This window comes from Chanodichthys erythropterus, chromosome 6 (genome assembly GCF_024489055.1).
Source record: "Chanodichthys erythropterus isolate Z2021 chromosome 6, ASM2448905v1, whole genome shotgun sequence".
NCBI lineage: Eukaryota > Metazoa > Chordata > Actinopteri > Cypriniformes > Xenocyprididae > Chanodichthys > Chanodichthys erythropterus.
This window is the reverse complement of record NC_090226.1, coordinates 762,959-786,684: the sequence shown is the minus strand read 5'-3', so window position 1 is coordinate 786,684 and position 23,726 is coordinate 762,959. Positions and strand designations below refer to the sequence as shown.

General features: G+C 34.7%; 1 protein-coding gene across 5 annotated transcripts; it reads right to left on the bottom strand.

Moving 5' to 3' along the window:
* Nucleotides 1–237: 237 nt before the first annotated feature.
* Nucleotides 238–23,704, bottom strand: tmc6b (transmembrane channel-like 6b). Of its 5 annotated transcripts, none has more exons than XM_067387657.1 (21): nucleotides 23,622–23,704; nucleotides 16,136–16,251; nucleotides 14,731–14,885; nucleotides 14,028–14,165; nucleotides 13,698–13,862; nucleotides 12,358–12,466; nucleotides 11,872–11,956; nucleotides 9,101–9,361; nucleotides 8,635–8,816; nucleotides 6,866–7,010; nucleotides 6,614–6,769; nucleotides 6,303–6,499; nucleotides 5,029–5,119; nucleotides 4,857–4,954; nucleotides 4,680–4,775; nucleotides 4,511–4,586; nucleotides 3,389–3,522; nucleotides 2,004–2,180; nucleotides 1,753–1,831; nucleotides 1,570–1,665; nucleotides 238–1,331 (listed from the first exon to the last, which is right to left on the bottom strand). In XM_067387657.1, the coding sequence occupies exons 2-21, from the start codon at nucleotides 16,180–16,182 to the stop codon at nucleotides 1,314–1,316; spliced, it is 2,505 nt and encodes an 834-aa protein (XP_067243758.1). In that variant the 5' UTR covers nucleotides 16,183–16,251; nucleotides 23,622–23,704; the 3' UTR covers nucleotides 238–1,313. The 5 variants fall into 5 exon arrangements, with proteins under 5 accessions (XP_067243758.1, XP_067243757.1, XP_067243760.1 ...); XM_067387656.1 differs by lacking the exon at nucleotides 23,622–23,704 and adding an exon at nucleotides 21,496–21,650; XM_067387659.1 differs by lacking the exon at nucleotides 23,622–23,704 and adding an exon at nucleotides 21,496–21,632 and having other exon boundaries at nucleotides 16,136–16,248.
* Nucleotides 23,705–23,726: the final 22 nt, after the last annotated feature.

The following is a 23,726-nucleotide window of genomic DNA, read 5'->3' as shown; positions in this document are numbered from 1 at the left end:
GTTCTATCTATATATCGTTCTATCCATCTATCTATCATTCTATTAATTGTTCTATCATTCTACCTATATATCAGTCTATATATCGTTCTATCATTCTATTGTTCTATTATTCTATCTATCATTTGTTCTATCTATAGTTCTATCATTCTATCGTTCTATCTATCGTTCTATCATTCTATCTATCGTTCTATCTATTGTTCTATCAATCTATCTATCGGTCTATCTATATATCTATCATTCTATCTGTCTATCTATCTATCATTCTATCTATCTATCATTCTATCTATAGTTCTATATATCTATTGTGGTAGATTTTCCAAGAAGCACCTGACGTAAGTTACCTTCCTGGGGCGTCTCCTAACCGACACTCAATATTTCGGGTCAACATCTTGACCCCTTAAGCCTTGTTCCCTAACCTGACTTGCTGCAGCAATAACCAGAGACTCCAGTTTTTGTCCTTCAAACTTTAATCTCGGCCGGGAGAGTTATACATACAGGAATACAACAGGTTTTTAAGGATTTCAGGTACACTCGACAGTCAGTATGGCATGATCTGTTACTCATTATCATCAGTCTCAATACGACTGGTTTAGATTTAAGAAAAACATCTCAGTTCCTCTGTCCCGCATACATTTAGATTAGAACAACTGAATCACAAGATCATCAAAAAATGTCTCCGGGTTAATAGTTCAGATTACTCAATATGCTAATTCCTCAAAGACTATTTTTTGTCCTCAGAAGGATGCTGTACAGCCAGCACAGCAGAATGTTTCTGAATCACAACACTCAGTCCTATTTCTCTATTTCAGAGTTAGATTATTAATATTAGGCCTGTAGAAGAAAAGAAATGTTAGTTCATTATTAATTCCAAAATTCCATCACACTATCTATCTATCTTTCTATCTATCTTCATTAGTTGTTTCAGACTTGCATAACAGAATCAAAATAAATAAGGCAAAGTTTAATCATAATAAAAATGTTTATTTTAAAAGTGGTTCAGTAATATCACAGTACATAAAACGGAAGGTCCAGTCTCCGAGAGCGGCAGGGCAGTGGAACGGTGAATATTAAATATGTGCACATTTCACAGTAAAGTTAAAAGTGTCTTGATAATAAAGACGGCAAGAAAACACCATCACCAATGTAAAACCTCCACAGATTTACTAGAAACCCTGAGTGTGAGAATCTGACCATCAGGTGCTCTGATCTTCATCATGTGGTTCATGATGGACTCCAGCGGTTTCTACGAGCGCAGAAGCGCGTCCGGTCGGTTCATACGGCTCCACATCCGCAGGAACAGCTCAGCATCTCCGTCAGGAATAACTGAAATCCTGAAACCAAACAAACTCTAAAACACTCGCCAAAGAGTACAAATCTAATAAAAGTGATTCGATCATCATTTTATTTCATTTCAACTTAAAGAAATGTTTGTAATAGTTTTAGTTTTGGTGAAGGATAATAAACCTGGAGCAACACATTTTAATCTGGCACTGAATCACTTTCACTTTCATTTCAGAACTGGATTGTGACTCCCTGAACTGAATTCGAATCATTTCAGTGATTCTGTACCTCGCTGGCTCCTCGGACGCGGCGCGGCGAGACGACACGCTTCCGTTCATGGATGTCCTGCAGTCGCGTGATCAGAAACTTTTTATCCTCGCCCTCCTGAATGAACGGGAACAGGAAGTGATGTCACGCTGCTACATACATTCGATTCTATTGTTACATAATCATTTGATTCTTTTGCCTCACATTCTCAATCTGTTCCTGAAGGAGTTCGATGATCTTCCGCTGACCGTCGACCACCTGACTGTGGAAGTAAATCACTATCCTACACAAACACACAAAGAACAACAACACTCAGAAATCAACGAAATCACCAGAAATCTCTTTTTTTTTTAATTAAACAGAGTTTTGCTGGAGTCTCAAATGATTCACTCTCACTGGATGATTCGTTTGCATCTGTTAATTTTCCTTTTGAGGAGACAAAGCTGAGAACTCACAGGAAGATGCCGGCGCACAGGAAGAGGAAGAACGGGTTCTCCACCAGGTACGTGTGAGCCGAGACGAGCCAGGACAGTTTGGGGTTCACCTCCGCCAGCTGCTGCACCCAACGCTTCCCGGCCTGGAACATGGTCTTCAGACCGCGGAACGGACCGCAGCCGTCCGACGGCTTCATCCTGAGACATGTGACAGAGCATGAGTGACGGAGCCTATCGAACGCAGTTAGAATGATTCTAAAATTCAAGATATCAGGGCAAAAATGCCCCTGTATGAGTTGTCTCGTCTCATATTTATATCATATGATATAATTAAGCAATATCACACAAGTGCCGTTTTCGTCCCGAATTTCATGAGTGCGAATGTGATGCTGATTTTATACAACAGTTCAGTAAATAAGTTAATATTTTAGACTCTTTTTGCGTCTCCGATTGGTGTTTTGTTTCTGAATGAATCAGATGTTCGAACAAATCAATTTGGTGAATCATTGATTCAATGATCCATTCATAAAGAGAGCCATTTACTTCATTCCTGAATGAATCAGCTGTTTGAACAAATCAAATGAATGATTCAATGACTTACTCATTTAGACATTTACTGCCACCTACTGGCTGTTTTAGTTTCTTATTTAGATTATCATTTCATAAAAAAAAAATAAAAAAAAAATTTCCATATTAATTAAAACCCTATTAAAAGGTATAATTCACCCAAAAAATGAATATTCTGTTATCATTTACTCACCTTCATGGCCGTTTGTGTAATAAATTCTATGTTGAATCAAATCAAATGTCAAGTCAAACTTTTGCTTTTCTCATTTAACACAATAATTATATATATATATATATATATATATATATATATATAAATAAAATCAACATTTGTATACAAGTAGATTTATATTTCTCCATCGTTTTCGCAATGCTTCATGAAATTTTAGTTCTTTCCCTTACATTTCTTGTTTTTTTGTTCGATTTTCAAATTCTTTTTTGCTTCAAATGTGATTCTCCTCGGAGGTGATTTGTTCAGTTAACTCTTTAACAAAGACTTTTTAAAATCCCTATGGAAAAAAACGAATGGAAAAATACTTCCAGAACCAGCTCAGCTGTAAAAGTGGATCTAATGCACTCTATTCGGACGGTAATTGCTTCTCATGGGGTCGTAAGGTCATTTCAACATTTTCAGGAGCTTGTCACTGATTTTATTGCTGCCCGAATCCACAATATCAGTGTTTTTCTGCAAACATCCGCATAAAAATTCCTAATTATTTAGTCGGAATGCACAACTTGCTCTTCAACCGTGAATTAATCGCCTTCTGAATGAGTTTCATCACGAGGTGCTTTTCCAGACGCCCCATGAGAAACAGCAGAGCGATGGTGAAAACACTCACGTCCACATGGTGTACGTCACACACACGGCGGCGCCCAGGAACGACGGGAAGCACAGCAGCGTGATGAAGATGGTGGTCATCTGAGAGGCGCGCCACGGCTTCCCCGACGCCTGACAGTTCATCATCAGACTGACCTGTGACAACAACACAATCACAGAGGAGTCAGAATCATTCGAGTGAATCGCTTCGCAAATGATTCCTTTGAGTCATTACTCAAAAGGTGTTCCTGCACTGCTTTATGGGTTATTTGTTGTAGTGAAATAAACATGGAGCTCTTTTATGATTTCAATTGTGATGAGTGCATTACATAAATAAAATGAATATAAATTACATTTTGAAATACATCATGTAATGTTGCAATAAATAAATAAAAAGTAAAAGGACATGTGAGAAAACATGCAACCCTAACCCTAATTTATGCATGAATGTATGAATAAATACTTTTTCATGTAAAATATAAAAAATAAAAAATTGAACATTAAATACATAAAATAAATTAATATTTAATGGAATTTTTAAATGAATCAAGGAAAAAATAAAATTAAAAAAAGTCAAATTAAATGTAAACAAGCAAGCAGTCCTCACCCTAATAAAATTAATTAAAAATATATAGAAAATAAAGAAAATAGTAAAACAGTGTCTCCAAAAGTACTTACATGCTAAATAAATAAAATAAAAAATATGATATAGCATTTTTAAAAACATAATGGAATGTTGCAATAAATTAAATGTAAGCATAAATAAATAAAATACATTATTTTTTATGTAAAAAACAACATTAAAACAGTATTAAAAAAAATAAAATAAATGGAATTTTCAAGTGTATCATGGAATGGTGAGAAATAAAAGTAAAATTAAATGTAACCATAAATAAATAAATAAAATACATTTATTTAACACAAAAATCGGGGGGGAAAAGGATGCAAGAAGGAAATAATATGTGATAAAAAATAAATATTTTATGTTTTATTTATTTTTGATTCCATTTCATTGTACTTTTATTTATTAATTTCATCATTAATTTCAGTACACATTTTTTAAGGTAGTCTCTTAAATCCCTCCATACAGAAGAACGACACACAATGTCTAAACAAACACATGATTGTGAGCAGACAAACAAACCTTCTTCATGTAGAAGAGAAACAGGAGTTTAATAATCTGAACCACAGGAAGGAGAGGTGAGAACAACACGCCCAACCTACACACACACACACACGCTGTTATATCATCACATCACGTTACAGTCAAAACATCTTCAGAATCAAGGTCAGGTAATGATGGATGAAGTTACCAGGCCAGAGTTTGTCCATAGATGAGCTCCAGAACGTTCCGCGCGATATCAAACACGGGTTTCCTCTTCCTCTTCAGCGCTTTCTGAGAAAATAACCTGACAGAGAGAAACACAAATGATTTCAGAGCGATTCATTTTTTAATTATCAGCAGCAACGATGTATCATCAGGCGCTCACCTCCACAGAAACTCTCCAAAGAAAGTGTCCAGCAGCATGAAGATGAAGTCCATCACGAGGAACCGGTACAGTTCCTGCCCCACGAAACTCTCCCAGCACTGCGACAACAATACCGCCATCAGAAACCAACAGGATACGGAGGAAAACACACTGTGAGAGGACGCGGCCTCACCTGTAAGCCCAGTCTCTCAGGTTTCGATGCCACGCGGCCCAGCCAATGGTAGCACAGCACTCCCAACACGCTCGCTTTCAATAGCAGGTTCCTGTCAGACGCATCAGAGACTCGTTTAACCACACATAAAGTTAGATGGTCAATCCTGGTAAAATCTCCATGTAGAAACAGATTTTTACATGTTTTAAAAGACATTTTTTAAAAGCTTTTACATCATCGCACTGCAAGAACTTGCTCGAATGTAAGAATTCTTATTGCATTATTTCAAAATTAATACATGTAAAAAAGAATTAAAACTTTGATAAATTAAAAACATTATGAAAATGAAAAGACAGAAAAAATGAAATTTCAGCTACTTCCTTCATGACCATTTAAAGTTTATATTTAAAATATAATTTCATACAAAAAATAAATAAATAAATAAATCTTAACATCTCAATTAAATATTTTTTTTAGTGTATTAAATAATTATTTTTATTTGTGTGTGTTAAAATATTATATATATATATATATATATATATATATATATATATATAAAAATATCAAATTTAATGTAATTATTATTTTTAATTTAAATTTTGTATTTATATATATATATATATATAAAATACACAAAAATTTTCAAATTTGATGTTTGGGGAAATAATTAAATTAAAATTTAATACAACATTTTAAACTTTTTAAAATTAAAATAAAATTAAATAAAATGTAAAGATTATTATTATTTTTGTAAAATTATAAATTATAAAATTAAAATTATTTTATTAAGAAATTTAAATAAAAAATAAAAATAATATTTAATACATAACTTTTTAATTCAGTGTTTGGGAAAATAATTAAAAATTTGTATTAAAATTTAATTGAACATAATAATAATAATAATAATAATAATAATAAAAATATATATATATATATAAAATTGAACACACAAAAACAAATTAATACACTAAAAAAATTATTTAATTTTTGGAAAATTATTGAGATGTTAAGATTTACTGCAGTAAAGATGCTTTGAAAAATAAAATAATTTAATAATAAAAATAAAATACATGTTTTAATTAAAATATTAATATGATTTAAAAAAAAACAAACTTTAATACATTTTAGCCACTTCCTTCAAAAGAAGTAAAAAAAAAAGAAAAGAAAAAAGAAATGATGATTACTAAATTGTGATTGATCTCAGAGATGGTTTTGGTTCATGGATCAGAAAATGAATAGGAAACACTTTGGGAAGGTCAGTGTGAAAGTGTGCGTTGAGCTTGGCCGTTCAGTACCTGCTGATGGAGACGTAATTGAGCACGCTGGGAGAATCATATTCCTCCATCCAGGCCACGGCGTTGAAGAATCCCGGCAGGAGCAGATTAATGCTGGACACGACGACGGGAACGGCCAACAGACTCGCCTCCTTCAGCAACAGGCTGTCAGACGAGCTCGTATTAGAGGGGGAACCAGAACGAATTTTGACGTCTTTCTGCAGATACAAACACATGAAGGCTTCAGAGACATGAAAACTGCTCCAAAAGCAGTCCAAGATCCCTCGTTCTAGACAAACTCGTTCTGGTGCAAGTGTGTGTTTATCTCGTACATTGTGCATGTGTTCAGAGAAGTAGTACACAGCCAGCATACACCCCACTGTGCTTCCCAAACACATGAGCCACGCCAGCATGTGGACGAACAGCCGCCACAGTCGCTGGAGAACGGGAGACTTCAGCTCTTGGCGGTTGACTTCTGCCACCAGCTCCTACACACACACACACACACACACACACAGATAACAGAGCTGAAGTGTGTGATACGTGTGTGTACGTGTCGTACATACACTCACGCGCGTTCTGACCTTGAGCTGTGTGCTGATGTTTGCTCGCTGGAGTCTCACGGAGGATTTCTTACTGACTTTAAAGTCCCACGAGCTGAACACCTTTATGGCCAACAGACCTTTAGATTTATCGATGCAAAAACTCTGACCGAAGGACTTGGACATGCTGGAAGACAGAAACAGAGAATCGGATGAGTTCAAAGACGGTTACTGTATTAATATAAACACAGTCGGTTTGTGTTCATTCAGGAAATTACAAGCACTCATTAAAAACACAAAAGAGTCTCTTCTGTTCACTATGGATGAATTTATTTGATCAAAAATAATTGTGAAATATTTTTACAATGTAAAATATCTGTTTTCTATGTGAATATCTAGTAAAGTGTAATTTATATCCAGTGATCAAAGCTGAATTTTCAGCATCATTACTCCAGTCTTCAGTGTCACATGATCCTTCAGAAATCATTCTGATATGATGATTTGATGCTCAAGAAACATCTAATAATTATTGATACATGAAAACTTGCTCGACTCCTCAATGCAAGAATTCTTATTACATTATTTCAAAATTAATACATGTAAAAAAAATACAAATTTGATCAATCAAAAACATTATGAAAATGAAAAAACTGAAAAAATGAAATTTCAGCTACTTCTTTCATGACCGTTTGAAGTTTATATTTAAATTAAAATTTCATACAAAATTAAAAATATAATTTTAATAAATAAAAATATTTTTTTAAATAAAAATAAATAAAACAAATATACAAAATTTAAAAAATAATTATTTAATACATTAAAAATTTCAAATTTGATATTTGGGGAAAGAATTAAAATAATATAAAATAAAATAAAATAAAATAAAATAAAATAAAATAAAATAAAATGTAAAAAAATTAATTAAAATTAATTTTAAATAATTAAAATAAAATATACAAAAAATTAAATAAAATAATATTTAATACATAAAAACTTTAGTTTGTTTAGTAATTATGTTTGGGAAAATAATTAAATTTTAATTTAACAAATAATAATAATAATAATAATAATAATAATAAATAAATAAAATATATATATATATAAATTTGCAGCATCATTACTCCAGTCTTCAGTGTCACATGATCCTTCAGAAATCATTCTGATATGATAATTTGATACTCAATAATTATCTAATAATTATTATTGGTGCTCAATTATTAATATTGATTTTTATTTGAAGTTTAAAACAGTTATAAAGCAGTTTTTGCTGCTTTATATTTCTGTGGAAACCATGACTGAAGACTGGAGTAATGATGCTGAAAATTCAGCTTTGATCACAGGAATAAATTACACTTTACTGTATATTCACATAGAAAACAGCGGATTTACATTAGAATAATATTTCAAAATTTTTACTGTATTTTTGATCAAATAAATGCAGCCTTGGTGAACATTAAAAAAATGATAATTATTCCAAACTTTTGGCTGGTACAATACATTAATGCACTAGACAGTGCACATCATTACTGTTTTAAATTCACGTTCCTCGTAATCTTGAATCAGAATATCTTCCTCTTGCAGCATCTCTTCTCTGATGATGAGGGCGGGGCAACCTGTCACTCACATGAGATCCACCAATAGCAAACCACAACCATCCAATCAAATCCCCACAGACAAAATCAAGCCCCGCCCTACATTTGTTGTTGTTCCAGAAGCCGTTTAATGACACAATAGGGAAGAAAAGACGAGCACAACTTCTGTTTCGCGCAAACTTGTTCTGGAGAATCGAATTGTATTTAGGAGAGACTCACCTGTAGACGAGGATGATGCAGGTGACGAAGAAGACTGCGCCGATGGTGAAGAAGTAAAAAAGAGGCATGTTATAGGACAGTCCAGACCCACATGGACTCATGGACTCATAACAGCTGCTGTTCCTCTGTAGTGTGTGGTTACTGTAGTAACCGTAATACAGCAGAGACTCTGAGAAATAACCCTGAGAAACACAGATACAAATTCAGCTTTGATCACAGGAATAAATTACACTTTACTAAATATATTCACATAGAAACCAGTTTTACATTGTAAAAATATTTTACAATTTTTACTGTATTTTTGATCAAATAAATGCAGCTGCGGTGAGCAGAAGAGACTAATTATTAATTATTCCAATCTTTTGTCTGGTAATGTTTGTTCCACACTGTATAATGAACTTAAAGATTCACGTTTGTGGGTGAAAAATATTTAAATGTATAAGCACGTGTGTGTTTATGAACTTACAGCGCCCGTCAGCACCTCCAACCCCCAGGTGCTTCTGAAGCTGGTGTTCTGGTCCGGATCCGGAAGCACGGCCTGAGGAACCACCAGAAACAAACCCGTAACCAGGAACAGGAAGACATTGAAGAAGAGGAGCGTTCGGAGGAAAATGAAATACGACAGAACGCCCGTCCCGAAGCGACCGCCGACACACTTCAGAGCCGTTTGCCACAGCTGCAGCGAGGACAGGAACGACATCCAGCCGTACCATCCGTGTCTCACCGCCTGACAGACAGACAGACTTAAGACATTAAGCCAACTTACAACACAGATCAACTCGTTTATTTTATTATTTTAAGTTTTCATTTTGCGCATCTTTCTGTAATAAAACAAGCTAATAAATAAAATGATTACTGATTCTGCTATTTTGCATAATGTTAGTAGGGAACCCTTTTGTGTTTTTACCGATATTCTTCTTTTTCCTAATTTTTCTGCCCTAAAAGTTAATGGGAGTCAGACCATAAATCACAGAGACCCCAAAAAGAAAAATGATTCTGTCACACATGGTTGTGGAGTTATTAGCTAAAACATAGAGCTGAGGTCCAAAATGTGGCAAATAAATATATTTTTCATACAATGCACAAATATATCCAATTTTGTAATGGTAGGCCATTCAGATTAGCTGATTGGCTGCTGGCAGCCATGTCTTTTTGAAGTATCCAAGTCATATTAGAGGATATGTTAGAACGTCCACCAATGAAGATGCATACCAATTTTCAACTTCATACGGTTGAGGAGTTATATACTTTTTTAATAATGTAGCGCCCTCTATTGGCGGAATTTTATGAAATTTGGTGTGCGTCCTCAGAATGTCCTGTTGTCTTTGTGTGTCAAGTTTCATTAAGCTTGGACATTGCATTCAGCAGATATAGATCAACAGGATAAAATGGGCATTGCCTCACCAATTAATTCATCTTTGCAATGCTTCGACGAATCAAAGTTGTTTTGATGACTTTTTGTCAGCATTGTTTGACTATTTTGATGAAGATTGGACCTGGGAGGAGTTCAAAAAGAAGGTTTTTAAAGTAAATCAGGGGAATTCAGGGGGGAAAAGAATGTTGATTGTAGCCCTTAGGGTTCCAAAGTTGAGGTCCAAAATTAAAATTGCCTTATAGCGCCACCTAGTGTCGAACGGGTGTGTGTCTGTGTGTCCGAGTAGCCGTGCACAATTGGGAGCATTCTACCAATTTTGGGGTCTCTACGATTCACGGTTTCTGACGCCCGTACACATTTTTAGGACAGAAAAATCAGGAAGAAGAAAATCACAATAGGGTTCCTTCGGTGCTTGAACCCCTAATTAAGAAACTCAAACACACAAAAAAATCTCTACATTTATGCTGATGCTATTATTTTGCATGTTAAGTTGTAATATTCATCTTCTTAATGATCTGTTTAATTGGATTTACTTCCTTCACTGAGTCTTTTTTGTTTAATTAAAGTGTTTTTTGAAAGTTTTTTACTACTCGAAATGAATTTGATCCATTTGCACCATATCTCACTTGTTCAGTTGTGTGTCATGGCAATAAAGCCACACTGAAACTAAACTGAAAGTATATGATTAGATTCCATAGTAAAGTTCATCTGCATCTGCATGTCTGATACAGACGAGTAAAAATAAAGCCTGCAAAACAAAAGGCACATGATTGCGCTTTGACACACTTCACTAGACGCCTGTGCAGCAAGAGCATGAAACTGCTGGAAAAACCCTGATCTGCATTACTGCACACACACACAAACACACACACTCACACATTGTAATTAAATCTTTCAGACTTCAGTCAAAGACACAATAACAGGTGGCACACCACATGACAGATATAAACTACATTCTGAAACAAACTCAAGAGCACTACTGCTTTTTATAAATATAGTACACTACTGTTTAAAGGGTTAGTTCACCCAAAAATGAAAATAATGTCATTAATTACTCACCCTCATGTCGTTCCACACCCGTAAGACCTTCGTTCATCTTCAGAACACAGTTTAAGATATTTTTGATGAAATCCGATGGCTCAGTGAGGCCTGGCATTTCCTCTCTCCAGATCCATTAATGTACTAAAAACATATTTAAATCAGTTCATGTGAGTACAGTGGTTCAATATTAATATTATAAAGTGACGAGAATATTTTTGGTGCGCCAAAAAAACAAAATAACGACTTATTTAGTGATGGCTGATTTCAAAACACTGCTTCAGGAAGCTTCGGAGCGTTATGAATCTTTTGTGTCGAATCATGATTCGGATCGCGTGTCAAACTGCTGAAATCATGTGATTTTGGCACTCCGAACCGCTGATTCGACACAAAAGATTCATAACGCTCCGAATCTTCCAGAAGCAGTGTTTTGAAATCGGCCATCACTATATAAGTCGTTATTTTGTTTTTTTGGTGCACCAAAAATATTCTTGTGGCTTTATAATATTAATATTGAACCACTGTACTCACATGAACTGATTTAAATATGTTTTTAGTACATTAATGGATTTTGAGAGAGGAAATGTCATTGCTGGCTATGCAGATTTCATCAAAAATATCTTAATTTGTGTTCTGAAGATGAACAAAGGTCTTACGGGTGTGGAACGACATGAGGGTGAATAATTAATGACAGAATTTTCATTTTTGGGTGAACTAACCCTTTAATGAGCAACTGTCGTTAGTGTGTAATGTTGCTGTTCTGATCATACCCACAAATCCCTGTCATGATACGTGATGATGTCATGAGCGTGTTATGGACTCACAATGATGATGTAATACTTGAGTTGACTGCAACAGGGAATCTGACTCTGAGACAGAGAGTGTTCGGCTTTATTCAACACCAACATCCTGAAAAACACAATGTCAGAAGAGGAACAAGATTTTAGGAAACAGAAATGTTTCCCCACATGAGTCAGTTTTTGCAATATGATAAATTGCACCAAGCAAAACAATACTGGTTTTAAAGCACAATTTAATGTTTTTTGCACCATTTATTACAACAAGGCTTGAAGTGATTCATGAAGTGTTTCATTACACAAATGAGTCTTTTTAAACAATTCATTAAACAGAACCAGTTCTTAGAAGTTGAGTTTTAATGCCTTTGCATTATTTTGTATATTACAAATATTGCTTTTGATCCTCTCAAATAAATATTTATTTTGTGGTAGCACTGAGACATTAAGAACACAGTTCTGTTGAACAGATGCAGGTGTGGCAGTGTGGTATTGTCATAGGATGTGTGTATTTACCTGAGCTCTTTCTTCTCTGCGAGACTCAGTGGCATCGCTCTCAACATGCGCACACGATCATTCGCTGACAGATTCTGCAGATTATTCACTAAACGCTCCCTCTTATTATCTACACAGAGTCAGTGTACAAGATGAGCATGACATAGAAAACATGATTTGGGGATCACACATTATTGGTCAAAAGTTTGGAATAATTAAGATTTGTAATGTTTTTGAAAGAGTCTCTTCTGCTCACCAAAGCTGCTTTATTTGATCAAAAATACAGTAAAAATTGTGAAATATTTTTACAATTGAAATTAACTGTTTTCTATGTGAATAATATATATATATATATATATATATATATATATATATATATATATATATATATATATATATATATATATATATATATATATATATATATAGATATGTAATTTTTTCTTGTGATCAAAGCTGAATTTATTTGATTAAAAATGCAGTAAAAATGTGCAATATTATTATACTGTAAAATAGCTGTTTTCTATGTGAATATATAGTAAAATGTAATTTATTCCTGTGATCAAACCTGCATTTAATTGATTAAAAATACAGTAAAAATCACAAAATATTATTACAATTTAAAACAGATGTTCTTATGTAAATAAATAGTAAAATGTAATTTATTCCTGTGATCAAGGCTGCATTTTTGATCAAAAATACAGTAAAAATTGTGAAATATTTTTACAATGTAAAACAGCTGTTTTCTATGTGAATAAATAGTAAAGTGTAATTTATTCCTGTGACCAAAGCTGAATTTTCAGCATCATTACTCAAGTCTTCAGTGTCACATGATCCTTCAGAAATCATTCTAATATGATGATTTGCTGCTCAAGAAACATTTATGATTATTATCAATGTTGAAAAGAGTTTTGCTGCTTATTAATTCTGTGAAAATTAAAACTTTTATTGAGTAAGGACACAATAATTTGATGTAAACTGATCAGTAAAAATATTTATAATATATTTTGAACTTTGTTCATCAAAGATAATCAGTTTCAACAAAAATATGTAACCGTTTTCAACATTGATAATCATAAATGTTTCTTGAGCAGCAAATCATCATATTAGAATGATTTCTGAAGGATCATGTGACACTGAAGACTGGAGTAATGATGCTGAAAATTCAGCTTTGATCACAGGAATAAATTACACTTTAACATATATTCACATAGAAAACAGCTGTTTTACATTGTAAAAATATTTTGTGATTTTTTTACTGTATTTTTGATCAAATAAATGCAAGAAACGCAGAAGAGCCTCTTTCAAAAACATTTTAAAAAATCATAATTATTCCAAACTCTAGGCTTCAGTGTTTTCACCTTCCTCCTCCTCAAAATCGGCTCCGTCCGTTTCCACGCGGTAACCGCGGATGCTGGGACGCGCAGACCGAGGGAAGTGTTGTATGGAGGGTCTGCTCTGCCTGCGTCTGCGCAGCTGCATGGTGCGGTTGTAATACTGAGAGATGATCGCTCCTCGACTGCGACCTGCAGACACAGACCGATCTTAAACTGAAGTGATCAAGAGGAAAAGATACAAGCTGTACAGGAAGTCAGAACCAGGAAAGCAGATTTCACTCATAACAAACACCATTTGATGTTTCTCAGCAGAAACCAAGATGAAAGACAAACACATTCTCAATGCAGACTGACCAATGGTGCGGCTGGGCATCGAGGACAGGACTTTGAGCGTGTCAGATGACCAGCGGTCTCCAATCAAATGATCAGTCTGCTGCGGCACCTCGCTGTCAGACCGATGGTACGCTGGACCCTCCAGATGCATGATGTCATCTGAGACACAAACACAGATTAAAGAGGACCTGTTGAGCTTTATTACATCTTCATCTGTCTTTAGTGTGTAATGTTGCTGTTTGAGCATGAAAAAGCTCTGAAATTATTCTCTATATCACTAAAACGCCTCCATCTTGAGTTTTCTTCCTCATTTAAATAATTAATGCGCAGAATAAAGGGGCGGGGCCTGGTTGAGTTAGTTAGTAGTGTGTTGAAACTGGCGGTTATGGTAAGGGGCGGGACATTTCCCAAACACCAATCACAACACACTGCTCCAGCCGACCAATCAGAGCACATTGTGCTTTTCAGAAAGCGGGTCTTCATAGAGACAGGAACTAAACAGAGCGTTACTGACAGACTGGGAAGAGAGGAGCTGCAACAATGGAGAATATGAGGAAAATAATCAACCTGTTCTAGAAGAGCCCAAAAACAACACCAAAGTGCATAAAATGGCCTCTTTTATAATAACTGACCCTCCTGATCTCTAATCTGATTGGCTCAAAGCTTTGATTCTTGTCTAAGTGGGTGGTTTTTGGTCAGAATAGGCTGCAGTGTGTGATCTGACCTCTGCTCTCCTCCTCCGGGTCCAGCGAGTTCATCTCTATGACATCATGAAAGTCATCATGAAAGTCAGGTTGAAAGTCATCATGAAGGTCATGACACTGTTCCTCAATCAGCTGACTGAATGAATCATGAACCCCATCTTCATCAGCTGGACTTCTGATGCACAAAAACACACAAATCACAAACAATGGACAGTTTGGGGTCTCTTCTGCTCACCAAGGCTGCATTTATTTGATCCAAAATACAGTAAAAATTGTGAAATATTATTACAATGTAAAACAGCTGTTTTCTATGTGAATATATAGTAAAGTGTAATTTATTCCTGTGATCAAAGCTGAATTTATTTGATCAAAAATACAGTAAAAATTGTGAAATATTACCATCAGCTGTTTTCTATATGAATATATAGTAAAGTGTAATTTATTCCTGTGATCAAAAATACAGTAAAAATAGTGAAATATTATTATAATGTAAATCAGCTGTTTTCTATGTGAATATATAGTAAAGTGTAATTTATTCATGTGATCAAAGCTGAATTTATTTGATAAAAAATACAGTAAAAATTGTGAAATATTATTATAATGTAAATCAGCTGTTTTCTATGTGAATATATAGTAAAGTGTAATTTATTCATGTGATCAAAGCTGAATTTATTTGATAAAAAATACAGTAAAAATTGTGAAATATTATTATAATGTAAATCAGCTGTTTTCTATGTGAATATATAGTAAGGTGTAATTTATTCCTGTGATCAAAAATACAGTAAAAAATAGTAAAATATTATTATAATGTAAATCAGCTGTTTTCTATGTGAATATATAGTAAGGTGTAATTTATTCCTGTGATCAAAGATGAATTTTCAGCATCATTACTCCAGTCTTCAGTGTCACATGATCCTTCAGAAATCATTCTGATATGATGATTTGCTTCTCAAGAAACATTTATGATTATTGTCAATGTTGAAAACAATCATATTTTTGTGGAAACTGTGATACATTTTATTTTTCAGGATTCTTTATGAATAGAAAGTTCAAAAGAACAGCAGTTATTTAAAATAAAATCTTTTGTAATATTATAAATGTCTTTACTGTCACTTTTGATCAGTTTAATGCATCTTTGCTGAATAAAAGTATTAATTTCTTTAAAAAAAAAACAAACAAACCAAACTTTTGAACACTAATTTATTTTAATTTTTAATCAGTTAAAATAGGAATACATCATAAACAATGCACTGCTTGAAGCATCAAAAGACAAAAACATTACATGAATACTAATATATACACACACACAGACTGAAAGCTGAAAGACTGAATCACAAAGACACAAAAACAGCTGGCACATCACATGACAGATATAGTCTACAGAAAGAAACACGAGTAAATAAATATAGAAACAAAGTCACTCACTCTATATCAGTGACCAGATCCGAGTAAAAATTGACCCTGCCGGCCATGATTTCTGCTCCTCTCACGGACGCTCCAGAGGAAACTCCTGCCTGATCGCGCCGCCCGTCATTCTGCTGCTGAACAACACGAACAGAAAGAATGTCAGTGAATGAACTCTTATCGTGTTTGAACCTGTCTGACACGGAGATCTGAAGGTGTGTCTGCCTACAGAAACAACTCTATCAGCCTGTGGGTCACGACAATAAACTGACTGCGCTGATGGCATGATTCAGTGTGTTGAGCAGCTGATGCAGAGTGTTAACCAACATCATCCTGCTGCAGGAAACTGTGTAGATTAGTGAAGATAGCTCATGAACATGTTTTATTATTGGCTGGTTTATTAAAGTGTTATTTATGAGAGATTCATAGCAGCTACAAACCTGACTAGCTTCAATTAAAAATATGTCTGAATTGCGCAACACCTCATTTTAAATGATGGTTACAGGCTTTTGAAGGAATCTGATCCAAATAATGTTCTGTTTAACCCGTTTAACTCAATGGAAGAAAAAAAAAAAGCAAGCCTTAATTATGACATCATAATTATGACATAGAAAGTCAAAATTAGTGTGTCATAATTGTAACATTTAAGTCATAATTATGAAATATTAAGTCATAATTTTGACATGGTATGTCAATTTCAATTTTGACTTGTAATTTCTAATTATTTGTCATAATTTTGACTTTTTGTCATCATTTCAATATAGTATGTGATAATATTAAAAAAATAATTTTTAACTGTCATAATTTCAACTTTTGACTGTCAGAATTTTGACTCATCATTTCGATTTAGTATGTCATAATTTCGACTTTTTGTCAATTTCGACCGTCCATTTCAAATTTTGTCATAATTTTTGCCTGTCATAATTTCGACGTAGTACGTCATAATTTAAATGTTTTTTGTCAGTTTTGACTGTCAGTTTTCATTTCGTATGTCATCATTTCAACTTTTTGTCAATTTTGACTGCCAATTTTGATTTACTATGTCATAATTTTGGCTTTTTAACATCTTTGACATGTCAATGTTTTTTAAAAAAAAATTTGCATAATCGACTGTCAATTTTGACGCGTCATATTTTTGACTTTGCATCATAATTTTGACTTTACATCAAATATGACAGCATGTAAAAAATTCAATAAATAGTAAAAAGTAGTAAAAGAGTATGTCATAATTTCAAATTTTGTCATAATTTAAATTTTTTTGGCAATTTTTTTGGCAATTTCAAATTTTTTGTCATAATTGACTGAAATAATTTCAACTGTCAAATTTGACTCAAAATTTTGACTGTCAATTTTTATTTATTGTGTCATAATTTTGGCTTTTTAACATTTTTGACATATGGCAATTTTTTTTTTTACATTTTTATCATAATCGACTGTCATATTTTTGACTTTCTGTCATAATTTTGACTTTACGTCAAATATGACAGCATGTAAAAATGTCAATAAATAGTAAAAAGTAGTAAGAGAGTATGTCAATTTCAAATTTTGTCAATTTCGACTTTTGTCAATTTAATTTTTTTGGAAATTTTGACTTAGTATGTCAATTTCAATTTTTTTGTCATAATTGACTTTCTGTAATAATTTCAACTTTCAAATTCGACTCAAAATTTTGACTGTTAATTTTGATTTAGTATCTTGACTGTTAATTTCTACGTCAATTTCAATTTTTGTCATAACTTTGACTGTTAATTTCGACTTTTTAATGTCATAATTTTGACTTTTCATATAAAAAAAATTTGTTATAATTTCAATAAATAGTACATTTTTAAATAGTAAAAAAAAAAAAAAAAATAGTGAAAAATTCAAATAAATAAATAAAAATGAATAAAAATTGAGTCATTCCGTGTCAACTCAACTAGAGGTCTCCCGGAATAAAGGCGAACATAAATAGTGATGAAAGCCAACATATTAAATGTTATGGATGAACAGTAACTGAGTAATCCAATATTTTGTAAAGGGGGTTAAAAATGACAATTTTCACGAGATTTGGAGCCAAATTTCAGGGGGGTAAAAATGACTTTAAATCGTGCAGCCCTGCTGCCATCTTTCTATCGCACGGCTTTCAGATGGAGAAGCATTTACTACATTTACATTTACTAGAGCTCTGATAAGTTGTGCATGAAATAATCGCAGCCTTTGCCAAATCGCATGCGGAGCCCTAGATGGTATTTTTACACAGAGATTGGGGTCTGTTAGTAAAATCTGTTAACTTAAACAATCTTTGTTTCATCATATGCAAACAGTGACGGTTCAAAAATGGCAAAAAGCACTTCTTGTGGTTTATGCCTGAAGTTTGCATGCCTGTAACTCAAGAAGTATTAAAGATATCTTAATATCCTTTTAGATTTTCCTTGAGTGTATAATGAGGTACAGGCACAAAGTGTTGGAAACACTGAGGAAAAGGAGAACCAGAGAGTGTGTGCAGTGGGTGGAGGTGTGTTTTCCTGGCACTGACATCACCAACAGCAGCCTGTGGTCAGAAGACATTTCAAAACCTTTCCACTGAAGATTGCAAACGCTCAGAGAGACGATTGCATTACACACACACACACACAGAGAGAGAGTCTTATGGAAGCTTGAATCAAAAATAAAAATAATGTCAGATATTTGAGATATAATCAAATTGCAAGAAAAAAGTCAGAATAGTGAGATAAAAAGTCACAAATACTTTCTTTCCTTCACAATTCGGACTTTATTTCTCACAATTCCTATTACAACTCTCAATTCTGACGCACAATTGCAAGTTATAAAGTCGCAGGATGTTTTAATGGTACAAAGACCTCTTATATGTCAAAATATCAAGGCAAATTTGACTTCTCATCTCATGACACCTTAAAACCCGTTATCAACCACAAACTCCTACTGCAAACATGCTAAAGATTTTTCTACTGGCGCGGCCGGCAAGTGGTTAAAATTTTTACTTGTCCTAAAATTATCACTGGCCCCACCACAAAACATAATAAATAAAATGAGCATAGTTATAGTTTCATTGTTTTTGATCCATAATAAATAAGACTGACACCAAAAACTACTCATTAAAATTTTAAACATTGTTGAAGACTGTCAGCAATAAGAACAAATCAAATTACGAGCAATAGCACAAATAAATACATTTCAAGTAGTTTTCAGGTAGAGAAAATAAATCAAATTCAGTCTTTACTGTATAAATTAAATATCGATTAATCCTTATTAAAGTTACAAAAAAAGTTATTCAGTCAAGAGCAGTTTTTGTAGCTTGATTAACATTAAAAACAAAAGACAGCAGCAGGTTTATTAGGCTGCTGTCACTTTAAGAGCTGCACGGATCCAATATATTGTTTTATTTCTCTACTGTGTGTGTTCATAACAGACTGTGGGGATACTTTTGACAGTTTTGTAAATACATTCAAGCGGTCTGTGTTCTCACACAGCGCTCGAGTACCACACTGAGTTCTCTCTCGCGTCCGAATGTTTAAGTCGGAAAGGCTTAAAAACACATGCGGAGCATAAACTGAGAGTCACAGTTCCGTCTTTTGTCCCGAGCGTCGTTTACGCCTTTCCTGCTTTTTATTCTTTGTGTTTATAAACACCAACTGAATTCCTGAACTTGCAAGGCATTTCATAATGAACTTTGTGACAGTTGTAAACAAAACAGGTTATTGGAGTACATTCCACTTCAAGTTTAAATGAGACTCTCATCTGCTGCTCACCACTATGTGTACAAATGTAAATCACTTTGGATAAAAGCATCATCCAAATGCATTAATGTAAATGTTGAACTGACGGCAATGAGAAGGGTGGGTGTGTGAGACATCCGGACGATGAGTGTGGGGGGCTGTAGTGAAGGGATACGACCCTCGAGGGGACTAATACGTAATTTGAAACACGTCCAAAAGAGGGAGATTTATATAACACAGAACTAAAAACAGACCGTACAATGAGATCAGATTGCACATCTGGAACTAGAGAAGAACAATGCAGTCGTGTTGCGCTGAAAGATCTCCAGGACTTTGTGAAGGAATGAAAACTGATTTCTAAAGGGGTTTTATAATAGTACAAGAGCAGCACCGCTCCCAAAAATCCTAAAACAACAAACATTCATTCAACCAAACACAAAGAGAATTCCTCTGGACCAGCAACACAATGGCTTCGTTCTGTTCATCGCATGATAACTGAATTCATTTAAAACACAATCGCACCCGTTCACATTTCTGATTAATTGGATTCTGATGTCATTCCCATAAATATCAGATTAAAATTCAATGCAAATCTGTGACTTTGAAAACCTAGATGAATTTATGTGCCTCAAAAATCTAACCCAAATTAATCAACCAGTTTGGGTTAAGGACACACAAAAAAGGAAGCAAAAAGTACCATGGTTTTACCATGTTCAATGTCAAAATCATGTTTATTTGATAATACCATGGTATTAAGTTCCACATAAATGTGTAGTATCACTGAATCATATATTGTAATAGATATTCTGAAATCTACAGGTTTCAAAAGTCGTGTTTGATTTTGTAAACACTAAACATGTGAAAACCTGATTATGATACGGAACTCTTTTATTGTGTTTACACCTGTCGAAGTAACAAACAGAATCTGATTGATTCGCTCAAGCTCTCAAACTCATTTAAACTTTATCTCGATGTTATCTCTTCTATCGCTTAAACAAACTCGAAAGAGTTTCTGTTGGTCATTAATAAATTAAGTAAATAAGCATAACTCACCGCTTCTCGCGCTGGACTGAAGTAAACAGAAACTTCTAATGAGTAACGAACGTCTAGAAATCCGAATCAGTTCGAATCGGTTCGTTTGGACGCGTAACGTTTAAACCAACTCCTCTTTACACTCGCTCTCTGTGAGTGGGTTTTGAATCATCAAAAAGAATCGGTTCAAATGAACAATTCGTTTACGTTACTAGGACCGAATCACTTTTGTTTCCGTAGGGGGGTGAAATTATTTATCATCTCGTACAAACACTCAAAATACGCTTTATGTTGTTTTTATAATCGCATTAAGTGTTTAATCGGTATATGTACGGCACAATATTAGACTGAACAGCAATTAATTTAAAAGTGTGAATAACCTAATTTAAAATGGTATGAACCGATTCATTGTTGAGTCCATTGAACCCTTGACTGAAGTCAGTCAGACGCATCAAAACAAATCATCTGAGGGCTACTTAAAAGTTTTCCCACATAAATCAAAGGTTTGAATGAGTTTACTCCACAACAAAGTAGTTTTATGATGTTTTTAAGGTCTCAGACTGTACTTCTGCCCATTCAATTTAGATTTTAAGACATTTATAAATCTGACTAAACAGAAAATAGAGATCTAACCTGTTGGCAACTTCACTTCAGTGCCCGTTTAGACGCGTTTTACTCCAGGAAAGCACTGCGGTCTGTTCTTACTCATCTCTCTCTTTTCTTTCTATTGTTGAAGTTGCTCATCGATGCCCTGATGGAGGAAGTGTGAGCGTGCGCGCGCCTCAGTGGTTTAGATTCTGCTTGTGTGAGATTCTTAAGTAATGACGTCAAGTGGCAGATTTTCCATATAATGATTGTGTACATATCAACCACAAAATTATTATGTAACATGGCAGCACTTACTAACTCACAACCGAGATGATGTTTATCAGAATGCATGTTTATCTGTAGGTTTTCAATCTTCAGATGCCACTGAATCATGCTTGTTCGAGGGACCCGGACCCCTATCCTAAGACTATATATTTTCATGTATAAATACCTAATTTATACTGTGATATATTAATATTATAAATGTGTAAAATATTATTTGGAAATATTTTTTTAATTACATTACTGTACTGTCCTTTTAGATTTAATCAATAATATTAACACATTCCTGTAGCTCAAAAAGTAGATCCTTGCGCTCACAACATAAAGTTCATGGGTTCGATTCCCGGGTAACGCATAAACTGATTAAAATATAAACCTTATTTGCAATATAAGTTGCATTGGATGAAAGTGTCACACAAATGCATAAGTGTTAAAAGTTACAGAAATTAGTGAATACACATTTTTACCCATAAAACCCTATCAACTGCTTAGAAGCACCCTAGCAACCACCCAGAGTATCTCAGCAACTTCCTAACAACCTAGCAACTACCCACAACACCCTAGCAACTGCCTAGCAACCACTCAAAGTACCATAGAAACTGCCTAGCAACCACCTAGAAACCAGCCAGAACACCCTATCTAAGAACTAGCAACTATCCAGAATGCCAAAAAATCTGACTTGCAACACCCTAGCAACCAATCAGAACAACCTAGAAACCACTCAAGAGTACCATAGAAACTACAGAGCAACCACCCAGAACACTTCAGCAACTACCTAGCAACCGCCCAGAACACCATAGAAACAGCCTAGCAACCACCTAGAGCACCTTAGCAACTGCCTAACACCCTAGTAACTAACCACCCACAACACCTTAGCAACCACTCAAGGTACCATAAAGGCTGCCTATCAACACCCTAGCAACTACCTAGAAACCAGCCCGAACACCCTAGTTAACACCTAGCAACTTTCCAGAACAACCAATCAGAACAACCTAGCTTAGAAACCACTTAGAGTACCATATAAACTGCATAGCAACCGCCCAGAACACCCTAGAAACAGCCTTGCAACCACCCAGAGTACCTTAGCAACTGCCTAACACACTAACAACTACCCACATCACTCTAGCAACGGCCTAGCAACCACTCAAGGTACCATAGAATCTGCCTAGCAACACCCATAGAAACTGCCTAGCAACTGCCTTGTATCCACTCAAGAGTACCATAGAAACTGCAAAGCAACCACCCCAAACACTTAAGCAACTACCTAGCAACTATCCAGAACACCAAAACAACCGACTAGCAAACAATCAGAACAACCTAGCATAGAAACCAGCCAGAGTACCATAGAAACTGCCTAGCAACCACCCAGAACAGCCTAGAAACATCATTGCAGCCACCCAGAGTACCTTAGCAACTGCCTAACACACTAGCAACTACCCACAACACCCTAGCAAAAAGCCTAGCAACCACTCAAGGTACCATAGAATCTGCCTAGCATCACCCATAGAAACTGCATAGTAACCACTCAAGAGTACCATAGAAATCGCAGAGCAACCACCCAGAACACTTCAGCAACTACCTAGAAGTAGAAACCACCTAGAAACCTTCCAGAACACCATAACTGCTTAGCAATCTCTTAGCAACCATCCAGAACACCCAAACAATCCCCTAGCACCCACCCTGAACACCCTAGCAACTTCATAGCAATGCCCTAGCAACCACTTAGCAACCATCCAAACAGCTCAGCTTTTGTAAGCACAATCTCTATAAAATGATTGTTTTAAAAATGTTAATCATGAACACCTGGAAGTGTCACTTAATAGTGTTGGTCAGAAACCACTCAAACTCAGTGCGAAAAGCAGAAAGGGTCATCAAACATCTGTCCTCACCTCACCAGCGATCCTTCAGATTCAACTTATTAAACATGTAAAACGTTGTGTCAAGATCCCACTCACATCTTTTGGCTCATTCTGATGCGACACCCACGTTCATCA

Coding starts and splice junctions, on each gene's coding strand:
- tmc6b (XM_067387657.1), bottom strand. CDS start 16,182: ATGGCCGGCAGGGTCAATTTTTACTCGGATCTGGTCACTGATATAGA. Junction 9,362..11,871: donor TCAAGTATTACATCATCATT/GTGAGTCCATAA, acceptor TCTGTCTGTCAG/GCGGTGAGACACGGATGGTA. Junction 7,011..8,634: donor TGCATCATCCTCGTCTACAG/GTGAGTCTCTCC, acceptor TCTGTCTTCCAG/CATGTCCAAGTCCTTCGGTC.